This window comes from Leucopleurus acutus (genome assembly GCF_964270905.1).
Source record: "Leucopleurus acutus genome assembly, chromosome: 2".
NCBI classification, from domain to species: Eukaryota; Metazoa; Chordata; class Mammalia; order Artiodactyla; family Delphinidae; genus Leucopleurus; species Leucopleurus acutus.
In genome coordinates, this window is record NC_139143.1 from 151117739 (window position 1) to 151130681 (window position 12943).

The 12943-nt window shown below is 34.3% G+C and overlaps 1 protein-coding gene across 1 annotated transcript in view; it reads right to left on the bottom strand.

The window, feature by feature from the left end:
- Positions 1–11085, bottom strand: part of LOC309957532 (uncharacterized protein C1orf185 homolog) — a gene marked incomplete at both ends in the record, with an annotated part of 31963 nt that extends 20878 nt beyond the window's left edge. Inside the window, 2 exons of the mRNA XM_082832822.1 lie at positions 2093–2198; positions 11028–11085. Coding sequence (XP_082688948.1) covers positions 2093–2198; positions 11028–11085 — 164 coding nt within the window. The remainder of the gene's footprint in view (positions 1–2092; positions 2199–11027) is intronic.
- Positions 11086–12943: the final 1858 nt, after the last annotated feature.

Below are 12943 nucleotides of genomic sequence, written 5' to 3' on the forward strand. Positions count from 1 at the left end.
TCTAAGACACAATCATCCTTAACATGGACTGTGCAGTAGCATCCTAACTTGCCTCTCCGCTTTTACTCTTGTTCCATTAACATACAGGATTCATAGACACATAAGAAAAATCTTTTAAAAATATGAATCAGGGCTTCCCTGGTGGCGCAGTGGTTGAGAGTCCGCCTGCCGATGCAGGGGACGCGGGTTCGTGCCCCGGTCCGGGAAGATCCCACATGCCTAGGAGCGGCTGGGCCCGTGAGCCATGGCTGCTGAGCCTGCGCGTCCGGAGCCTGTGCTCCGCAACGGGAGAGGCCACAACAGGGAGAGGTCCGCGTACCGCAAAAAAAAAAAAAAAAAATATGAATCAGAACTCTCCTACATTGCTGACGGGAACGTACATCCATCTTGGAAAACTGTTTAGCAGTTTCTTTTAAAGCTAATCATACTATCCACCAATTCTACTCTTACCCAAGGGGAGTGAAAGCACATGTACAAAAAGATTAGAATGTTCACAGCAGCCTTATTTCCTAAGGGCTAGATGTTGGAAATGACCTAAATGTCCATTAACAGAGAAATGGATAAACAAACTGAGGTAAATTCATACAATGTAATACTACTCATTAATCAAAAGAATGAACAGATAAATGCAACAGCATAAATGAATCTCAAAAATATTACATTAAGTGAAAAAAGCAGACATAAAAAGTCCATTTATATGAAGTTCAAGAATAGGCCAAATTAATCTATGGTGATAAAAATCAGAATAATGACTGCCTCTGGGTAGGAGGTGGGGAGAAATTCCTGGAAAGCAGGATGAGGGATCCTTACAGGATGATGGAAATTTTCTATATCTTGACTGGGGTTGTGATTACATGGGAATATATTTGTTGAAATTCAACATCATATATTTAAAATCTATATCTCAAATTTTTAAGTGTTATTAAAGTGTAAATCATCTATAGGTGGCATAGTAGTCTTCAAAATGGGAATAATATTACTGCAACTTCATGGGGCAGTTATGAGGTCTAAATGAGATAACTACATATAAAGCACTTAGAACAGTATGCAGTAAACCCTTGATTTTAGCTATTATTATGATGATAATATCCTTCCCTTGCTTAAAACCTTCTGATGGCAGAAATAATAAAATGTAAATTCCATGTTTTAGCCTACAAATTCCTGTGTGATTTGACCCTTATCTCCCTCTTTAATCTCATCATTATTTCCGTCTCACTTCAGTCTACTCACACTGACTTTCTGTTTACTGAACAATACCAAGATCATTCCTACTTGGAGTTTCTGTACTTGCTATCACATTAGCTTAGAAAAAAGCTCTTCCACAGGGTCATCACATGTCTGGCTTCTTTTTTTAATCTAAGTCTCAGATTAAATACTACCCACTTGAAGAGACATTCCCTGACCACTTTATTTGTTAATTATCTGTCTCCTCCCAGTGGCACTGCAAGTCTGTGAAAGAATGAATTAGTGAATAATTTCTGGTTTTCTGACTTGTGCAAGTGGATAGATAGTATGTATTCATTTGCTGAAACAGGGAATACTGGAAGAGTGTGTGGGAAGATCGTATTACAATTTAAATTTTTTAACATGAGCCAAAGCAAATACTGAACCAATTAAATAATAAAAAAACACCAAATTTTAGGGTTGAAAGGAACTGAGGTATCAAGTATCTTTTTTCCATCTCCGGCAAAAGACTACATTTAGACCATACCAGAGATTCTGTCAGCTCTCTTCTTAAATATCTCCTAAAGAAAGTCTTTTTCTCTCAGTAATGTTTTTAACCTCTAAATTAGTAGTCAAAATTTTAAAAGTTTTCTAGCCTTCTATTATAATTCAAACCCATGTCTTCTACAGATAAAATAGATCTCGTTATTCCTTAAAATTTTAATGCATGAAGATTGCTATTGTACTGCTCAGACTATTATACTACTAGGACTTCTCTTTTCAGGCTACTCTAAACATGTAAATTTTTCTCTCCCCAATCAAATTACAGAATCAATATCATTATAGTTATTTAAATTTAATACCATTTGAGAAAATCTTTCACTGAATTTTTAAAAGAAAAAAAGTCAAATATTCTAATAAATCTTACCTTCGTTTGCAAATCAGGAACCACAAAGCTGATGCCAAAGCAAAGAAACCAATTCCCAAAATAACAGCACCAGCAGCCAGAAAATAGGTTAAGTGGTTAGAAAAACCTATACAAATAAATTATAAAAGATTATTTCAGGCATATACCTTCATTCTCTATGTAAAATTAAATGACATAATAGCTTAACACATAATGTAGTGTTAATAACACATAATGTGTGTTAATACACAGTAACACCCATAAAAACACACATAATGTGCATTAATAACACATAATGTAGTGTTTAAGACATTAATGAGGAGGTTGGGAGACCTGACTTCTGGTCCTTTGCAATTCTAATAAATTTCAAGATCCTGAGTTTGAGAATTACTTGGGGCCTCATCCTCATTAGGGCCCAGGGCACATTTCTTTGACCCTACCAAAATTTGAGACCTAGGTTTTGCTTGTTTTTATACAGCTGTCACCTCCTTTCTTCTTATCTAGTTGTCTCCCTTTCCAGACCAGCTGTGAATTTTTATGCTACTTTTCCAGTATCATTCTTTGCAGTCCTTCAACATAAGAGGATTTCCATTTAATGATTTTTATTATCAATCACTACAAGGAGGTAGGTGAGGGTTGTAAAGAACAAATACGAGGAATTTTTAAAGACCTTAGAAATCTTTAAACATTTTATCTCTACTTTTTCTCAGGAACAGTAAAAGATCATAGCCAAAAGCTAAATAAAAACAATGTAAATAATGATATATCACAGGTTTATAACTGGAAAAGCCTACAGGAATTATATGGTATAACTCCTTCATTTTCCAGATGATAAAACTGAGGCCCAGGTGAAAGCAGTAAGTGAAGTAAGGTCATGCAGCAAATTAAGGGCAGTCCTCTGTTTTTTTCTATTATCGTATCCCTGCTACCAAACATCTTAATACTGGTATGTATTAAAAAGAATTAAGAATAAAGAAAGCATGAGATATTTATAGTTAGGCTGGTCAAGTATTCATTAAGATTCTGAAATCTGCTACCTAAGCATAAAGCAAGCTGTAGAAAGCTTTCACAGAAGGCTGTATAGAATTTGAAGGGCCTTAAGACAACTTAGGAGTATATTATTTTGGGAAAAAGTGGTTTAAAAGTATAAATCTAATAGAAGATCTTTATGTGTGAACATATTTTAAGTTCCAGTAAGGGTATGAGGTGATAAAGACTTTGTTGTTCCCATACTTTTGTTGTTTTCTAAGTAATTTCCAACTTTCTAGACAGTGCTTCTCAAATCTTAGTTTTCTTTGGGTTCAGAAATATCTACATTTGGAAATTAATTAATGGTACAAAAAAGTTACATAAGGCTATTTATCAAAGTGAAACAATATGAAAAAACACCTCCAATTTTCATTTTTATATATGAAAAAATATAGATATTATGGACCAGATAATTTGTTGTGAGGGGCTGTCCTGTGCATTGTGCCAAAGGTATCTCCAGGCATTACCAAATGCATTCTGATGGGCAGAACTGCCCTCAGTTGAGGTTCACAGGCATAGTGGTATAAGGAAATATCAGATAGGATTAAATGATAAAAGCAAGATAGATAAAACATATATTTTTTAAAAATTTAAAGATATAGTTGTGCTCAAATATAAGATATATATTTCTATGGACGAAAGTAGAAAAGCAACACACAGAAATAAGTAGGAGCTAAAACCACAAGCATGCTAGGCATCGAGATCTGGAAACAGGAATTAACTAGAAGCAGAGAATATCAGTGAGAGAATTCCCAGACCAAGCCATCCTCTGGCATGGTAAATGACCAACTCAAAAGAGGACCAAGGAGGAATCTTGGAAATTATAAATTAAAAAATTTTAAGATGGAGTACATGCTTCTTTAAATACAAAGAATTAATGAAATGAAAGATAATACTGAGAGATTCACCCAATTACATAAAAAAGTGAAAAATATGATAAATTATGAGACTTGGAAAAGATTAAGAGCATATAGCATAAAACTAATAGGGGTCCCAACAGAGAGAATAGAGAAGTAGCAGAGAAGCAATATTAAGAGATACAGCCTAAAAAGGTTTTTTCTTTTCCTTTTTTAAAATTAATTAATTTATTTTTGGCTGCGTTGGGTCTTCATTGCTGCATGCGGGCTTTCTCTAGTTGCGGTGAGTGGGGGCTACTCTTTGTTGCGGTGCACGGGCTTATTGCAGTGGCTTCTCTTGTTGCGAAACACGGGTTCTAGGCACGCAGGCTTCAGTAGTTGTAGCACGCAGGCTCAGTAGTTGTGGCGCATGGGCTTAGTTGCTCTGCAGCATGTGGGATCTTCCCGGACCAGAGATTGAACCCACGTCCCCTGCATTGACAGGTGGATTCTTAACCACTGCACCACCAGGGAAGCCCAGAAGGTTTTTTCTTTAAAAAACTTTTTTTCAATTTACACATACTAAAATTCACGTGTGTGTGTGTGTGTGTGTGTGTGTGTGTGCAGTTCTGTAAGTTTTGACAAATATAAAAAGTATTTAATCACCACCACAACCAAGTTACAGAAAACTTCCATCACCCCAAAACATTTCCTTGTACAGCCTCTTAGTAGTCAAGTACTAACTGCTGGCAACCACTGATTATTTTCCATTCCTATTCTCTATCCTTATATTTTTGCCTCTTCCAGAATTTCGTATAAATAGAATAATACAGCATGTTGTCTTTTGAGTCTGGCTTTTTTAACTTAGCATAATGCATTTGAGATTCAGCCATGTTGTTGCATGTATCAGTAGTTTGTTTCTTTTTATTGCTGAGTAACATTCCACTTTATAGATGGACCACAGTTTATTCCCCAGCTAAGAGACGTTTGGTTGTTTCCAGTTTGGGGTTGTTAGGAATAAGGCATACTATACATTTGCATACAGTTGCTTATTTGAACATAAATTTTTATTTCAGTAGGCTCATATAACAAGTATATATTCAAATTTATAAGAAACTACCAAACTGCTTTCCAAAGTGGCTGTTCTGTCTTGCTTTCCCACCAGCAAATACAACAGTTTCAGTTGCTCTGTATCATGGCTACCACTTGCTATTGTCAGTTTCATTTCGGCCATCCTAATAGATGCACAGTGGTATCTTACTGTGGAGATACAGTGGTATCTTCCTTAAAAAAAAGGAAAGGAAAAAACCCTTTTAAGCTGCATCTCTTAATATTGCTTCTCTGCTACTTCTCTATTCTCTCTTTTGGGACCCCTGTTTTAATTTACATTTCCTTAGTGAATAATTATGTTGAGTGTCTTTCCACATGCTTATTTGCCATCCATATATCTTATTCAGTGAAGTATTTGTTCAAATCTTTGCTGATTTTTTAGAATTCTTTATATATTCTGGATACAAATCCTTGGTCAGATACATGATTTGGAAATATTTTCTCCCATCTGTGGAGATGGGAGAATTCAATTCTCTTAATAGTGTCTTTCACAGAGCAAAACTTTTTAATTTTAGTGATATCCAATTTATCAACTTTTTTCTTTTATGGTTTGTGCTATGGGCTGTATCTAAGAACTCTTTGCAGGTCACAAAGATTTTCTTCTATGTTTTCCTATAAAATATTTCTAGTTTTATGTTTTACATTTAATTCATGATTCATTTTGAATTAATTTTTGCATAAGGTGAGAGGTAGGGGTCAAGTTTTTTGGGTTTTTTTGTTTTGGGATATGTGTATTCAGTAGTTCCAACACTATTTGATGAAAAGACCATCCTTTCTTCATAGAGTTGATGTTGCACCCTTGTCAAAAATCAATTAGCTATATTTGTGTCAGTCTATTTCTGGAATCTCTATTCTGTCCCCTTGGTATACTTTGTCTATTCTTTCACCAATAACAACAATAATAATAATCTAATATTTATACAGCAAATACTATATGCCAGGCACGTTCAAAGTGATTCACTCATTTAAATTCAAAGATGTTCACTCATTTAATTCTCACAACTGTATAAGCTAAGTATTATTATTTCCCCACTTTACAGATGAGGAAACAGATGAGGCAAAAATGAGGTTAAGTAACTTGCTCAAAGGCATACAACCAATAAATGAGAGAACAATAGTAATTAAAAAATTGCTAAAGTCCTTCTTTACCTAGTATAGACAATGAATACCTTTAGATTTTGTTAGAAAAACAGCTAGGTATAAATGCTAAATATTTAAGGGTATCATAAAAGAGGATATCTAAATGGCCAATAAATATATGAAAACTTCATTAATAATCACAGAAATGCAAATTAAACCACAACGAGTCAATACGACAACCCTGTACAATGCCTAAAATGAAAAAGATGGAAAATAATCAAGTGCTGTCAAGGTGGCAGAGTAACATGAATTCTCACTCACTGTTGGTGGGAATGTAATTTTCTATAATACTTTGGAAAACTGTTTGGCACTATTATTAAAGCTGAACATATACATACCCTATGACCCAGCAACTCTTAGACATATACCAAACTGAAGTACATATATATTTTCCTAAAAATATACGCTAGAATGTTGATAGCATCACTTTTACGTGTGTATGTTGATAGAGACACAAACTGGAAACTACCCAAAGGCCCACTGATAGTTAAACAGATAAATTTTAAAAGTTTAATTGATTTAAGGAAGCAAAATGTTCTATAACAATGGGAAAGAATAGAGTACAACTATGCACAACAAAGTGGATAAATTTCATAAATAATGTTGGGCAAAAGAAGGCAAACAAAGACATCAGGGGGGAGTTCAGGGATGCTGGTAATTAACGTACTGTTTCTTGAACAGGGTGCTGGTTATAGAGATGTGTTCAGTGAAAATTCAAGCTTAACACTTATGACTTATGAATAAACTAGATCTATATGTATCATCATAAATAGAACTGAAAAACCTAGTGTTCAGTGAATAAAGCGATTTCCATAAATTTATATTCATTATTCTAATCACATACTGATTCCATTTATGCACATTAAAAGAAAACACAAAATAATACTTTTTAAAAAACAATGTGACAGAAGTATTAAAATACACCATACTCATGATATTGGTTGTGTCTGGGGAGGAAATGAGGGGAATGGGACTATGGATTGAATATGAATTTAAGACTTTACCTGTAATGTTTTCTTTAAAAAATTAAAAATCTGAAGTTTATATGACCAAAAAATATTTATTTAGTAGAAGATTACATGAATGTTTGTTATTCTTTGTCCTTTTCTTTTTACTTTTCTGGTTTTCTCAAGTATAAAAAATATAAAAACAATAGGATCTCAATTTTGTAAAAAAAAGAAAGAAAGAAAAGAAAAAGGGAGAAACATACTTTTATAAGGAAAATAATCAATATTGGCTACTCCTGGGGTAAGGGCTTAGTTATAATTTTCCACTCCAGACTTTTCTGTACATTCAGATTTTCTAGCATGAGAATCTTAGAAAAATCAGGAACAAAAATTTTTAATCTTAATATGTGATTCTTGACTCCTTTACTTAATACAAGTCTCATTGCAGCAACTTCTCTATTGTTATCACTGTGTTTACAGCCTACTTAGCTTCCTCCTCCTTAAGATCTCTGCCCTCCTCTTTATCCTTTTTGTAATTCTCCATTAGGGAAGAAAATAGGTGTGACTAGTGAAACACCATTCTAGTCCCTGGTTTAAATGGGCCATTTATATCTCAGGGGAATTCCAGTGAGCTATAGAGAATATGAAAGTTCCCAAACCACTTTACCAAGAGAAAGACAAATTACATATTTTCTAATACCTCCAACAAATCACACTTTATCTATAAATCAATCTGTAAAATGAAAAGGCTTGACTCTATGATCATTAAGATCCCCTCTCACTTTGAAGATTTAGTCAATATATAAGTTAAAGAAACACTATATACAGAGGTAGGAGTTTTACTTTCTTGACTCTGCCCTTAAGTATGCTATCTAAAGTAATGACTCCTCACTTTCAACAGTCACTTTATTATATGACCCTGTTTCTTCGTCTTTAATAATTGCTATAACAAATAGTCTTTTTTACTTATTGGTTTACTGTCTATTGTCTGTCTTCTTCTACTAGAAGATAAATCTTTTTCACTCTGGTATTCTTAGAGTTTAGAATAATGACTGGTTACTCAAAAATGATTGACAATTCAATGAATAAACGATAGGCACTGTGCTAGATGTTAGTATTAGAAAAATGAATAATAAAGGTATGTGGGTTTTTCTTGTTTTTTTGTTTGTTTGTTTGTTTTTTGGCTGTGCCACTCAGCATGCAGGATCTTAGTTCCCCGAGCAGAGATCAAATTTGCACCCCCAGCTGTAGAAGTGTGGAGTCTTAACCACTGGACCGCCAGGGAAGTCCCTAGGTATGTGGTTTAGTAGGAAGTTCATATATGTGGAAAAGAATAAGTGCAATTAAAAAGGTATTATAGGCATTATAATGGAAGAAATAAATACAAAATACAGATACAGGAAGATCTGTAGAAAGATAGGGGAAAAAATTTTTTTAATTCCATAGTCTAGTTAAACATGGTTTGAGAACTTTCTATTGCCACATCCTTGTCAAGAATTGGTGACTGAGGACTTCTTTGGTGGCACAGTGTTTAAGAGTCCGCCTGCCAATGCAGGGGACACAGGTTCGATCCCTGTTCCGGGAGGATACCACATGCTGCAGAGCAACTAAGTCCATGCGACACAACTACTGAGCCTGCGCTCTAGAGGCCATGAGCCACAACTACTGAGCCCATGCACCACAACTACTGAAGCCCACATGCCCTAGAGCCTGTGCTTTGCAACAAGAGAAGCCACTACAATGAGAAGCCCGCACACCGTAACAAAGAGTAGTCCCTGCTCGTCACAACTAGAGAAAGCCCACATGCAGCAATGAAGACCCAACACAGCCAATAAATAAATAAATAAACGAACAAAAAAAAAGAATTGGTGACTAAAAGATAAGTAACACATGGTCATAGAGTTTAAAATCTGGGGGGTACAACATTTAAACAGAATATTCATTACAATATTCTAATTATTATGATAATGACCTGTTGACAGCACTAAGACAACAGAGGCACTTTGACTAAGTGGAGGAACAGTTTCTTAGGGAACACCTAAGCTAAATCTTACAGAATGAGTAAGAGATGGCTAGCCAAAGATATTAAATCCTAAACCAGGGTATGACCCTTTCACCTTAAGATAAAACTTTCTCTCTATGCACAGTAACCTCCAGCTTACAGTTGATCCTTTTCTTACCATTTGCAGCCAAAACTCTTAAAATGAGAATTTCTACTTCACAACTTCTATTCCCAAGGTCATTAATAACTTCATTAACACAAAATTGAAAGGTCACTATTGACCATTCTCTCTCTCTCTTACCTTGGCATAAGTAAAATAAATTCATTTGGTTTTTCCCATTTCTCTGTCTATAATGTTATTGCCTTTATAGGTTCCTCTTCCCCAGTCTGTCTATCCTTTAACCTATCTATCTATAGCTGGATATATACATATCCTTTAACATATCTACATATGGATATATATAGATATATAAAGGATATAGATAAATATAGACACGGATATAGGTGTTACTTATCTGTATCTATGCCTATATCTTTAATCAGAATTACTATATATTTGTGTCAGGAGTAGTTTCAGATTGTCTTTTGTAGTGATTCCAGAACTGAATGTTCGGTTTTATTTTTTGAGTATTCAATACGTTTTTATTATACTCTCCTAGGGTTTTGCCAGATTTCGTCTCAGTTTTACTCCAGTTCAACAAATGCTTATTGAACACCAAATATGTGTGAGATACTGTTTGAGACACCAAGGGAGGGATAAAAGGCCATTGAAGTAAGAATGAATCCTTACCCTGAGGTTTAAAAATCTATAATAAAATATAAGCAGGGCTCATATGCAACTGGTATAAAAAGTTGACCACACTGATTTTTTTTTAGTTGTTGGCTGCTCTGATTGAATACAAAGCTAACTAGGAAGAACTTGTACTTGGAAGAGATACTTATTATGCTGGTTGGATTTTAATGTTATTATTTGAAAAATGGGACTCATATTACCTGTCTCATATAATTAGAATAAGGAATAAATAAGATAATGTTGCAAGGAATTACTAACATAGTAAAGAAGACGACATCTCAAACAGCATGCATATACCAGGCCATAAAGCAAGACTCAACAGTTTTATAGGATTATTACAGACACCACATTCTCTGACAATAATACAATTAATTTTAAATTAGTAACCTAATACATACTCTAGGAAAAGCTTCCATACTTGGAAATTTTTAATCACACTGTAAATAACTCTTGCATTAAAGAAGAAATCAATGGAAATTTGGAAATTACATAAAACTAATCAATAAAGAAGCACTATGTATAAATGCTTGCAGCAACAAAGCTGAAGACAAATTGAAGGGGAAAAAAAAAGCTGAAAATAAAATGAGCTTAGCATTCAAATTGCCAGTTGAAAAAGACAGGCAAATTGAGTCCAAATAATGTGGAGGAAGGAAATAAAAAAGAACAGAAATTAGTGAAAAAATATTAAGATTTTAGGTAAACACTAACAAGATTAACAAATCTCTAGTAAGAGTAACCAAATTTTAAAAAAGAAGGCACAGGTAAACAATTTCAAAGATGAAGAAAGAAAATAATTACAGTTACAGCAGATATTAAAATAAGAAAATACTTCCAACAAATTTATGCTAGTATATTCTAAAACTTATACTAAATTATATATACCTAAAAAGTGACTTACAAAAAGTGACTCAAGAATAGAAAACTTAAATGAACATGTATCCATTAAACTGAATCAACAGTTACAAAATTTCCCCCAAAGAAAGCAGCAGGCTCCAATAACTTTACAATTTCTACTGTATACCCATGATTCAAGTATTTCTTATCTTATACAAGCCCTTCCAGAGAATAGAAAGAGGTTTCTGGCTGTTTATCCAAATGTATTTTCCTCTTCTTCCCAGGCAAAAAGATAGACTACATGTCCCAGCTTCCCATACCATTAGGTGAAGCCATGCAACTGAGTTCTAACCAATGGAATTTAAATGGAAGTGATGTCATAAAAACCTCCTAAGCACCTTTCTCCATGTTCTTTCTCCCTTTAGGCTTGACTGGGATGGAGATGAACCTCAGGGAACTTTGGAAGCCATGTATCATCATGGATGTAACTGACATTTACAGAACACTCAACCTAAATGAAATGAAACACAACATATCAGAATTTGTGGGATGCCACCAAAGCAGTATGTAGGGGAAAATCAATACCAAAAAACTGCAGTATTAGGGAAAAAATGTGTGAATAACCTTAAAAACTAAAATAAGTAGAGCAAATTAAGTCCAAAGTAAAGAAAAGAAAAAAATCTAAAGACCAAGTGAAAACCAATGAAATAGAAAACAGAAAAACAATAAAGAAAATCAATGAAACAAAAACCTGATTCTCTGATATCTATATAATTGATAAACTTCTAGCTAGATTGACCAATAAAAAGAAAAAAGGCACAAATTATCAATATCAGAAATGAGAGGGCTTCCGTCGTGGTGCAGTGGTTAAGAATCTGCCTGCCAATGCACGGGACATGGGTTTGAGCCCTGGTCCAGGAAGATCCCACATGCTGTAGAGCAACTAAGTCCATGTTCCACAACTACTGAGCCTGCACTCTAGAGCCCACAAGCCACAACTACTGAGCCTGCATGCCACAACCACTGAAGCCCACACGCCTAGAGCCTGTGTTCTGCAGCAAGAGAAGCCACTGCAATGAGAAGTCCATGCACCACAACGAACAGTAGCCCCTGCTTGCCACAACTAAAGAAAGCCCGAGCCCAGCAACAGAGACTCAATGCAGCCAAAAATAAATAAATAAATTTATTAAAAAAAAGAAATGAAAGATGTGACATTACTACAGATTTTACAGATATTAAAATAATAATAAGGCAATATTATGAACAATTTTATGCTAATAAATCTAACAACTTAGATGAAAGGGAAAGTTCCTTAAAATATATAATTTTCCAAGTTCACTCAAGAAGAAATAGATAACATAGATATACACACATCTATTAAATAAATTGAAATTGTAGTTAAAATTCTTAAAAAGAAACTCCATGTCCAGGTGCTTCACTGCTAAATTCTACCAAACACTTTAAGGGAAAAAATAGTATTAATTCTATACAAATGCTTCCAAAAATTTGAAGACAAAAGAGAATTTTTTTTGATTTATCCTGTGAGGCTGACATTACCCTGATACCAAAGCCAGGGAAAAAAAGAGGGAGAGAGAAAGAGAGGAAATTACAAACTGAACAGATATGCAAAATGCATCTATGGACACAGACGCAAAATTCTAAACAATATTTTAGCAAATTAAGTCCAACATTATATTAAAAGGATAATACATCATGACCAAGTGGGGTTTATCACAAGAAAACAAGGTTGGTTTACCATGAAAAAAACAATCAATGCAATTCACCATATTAAGAAGTTAGAAAAGAAAATCCATGTGATCAATATGGATCTGTGTCAATAGACATGAAAAATTTTGTAACATCCATTCCTGATTTTTAAAAAAAAAAAGCTCTCAGAAACTAGGATAGAAGGGAATCTCTATCCTAGTTATCAGATTCCCCAACCTGAGAAAAGTCATTTATTGAAAACATCAGACTTAATGGTGAAAGATTGAATGCTTTCCTCCTAAAATCAGTAACAATACAGGGATATCCACTCTTACAACTTCTGTTCAACACTGCACTGAAGGGTCTAGCCAGTGCAACCAGGTATGAAAAAGAAATAAAAGACATCTAGAGTAAAATGGAAAAAATAAGAGTTATACTCTCAGTGCTTTGGTCTGAATGTTTCTGTGCCCCCCA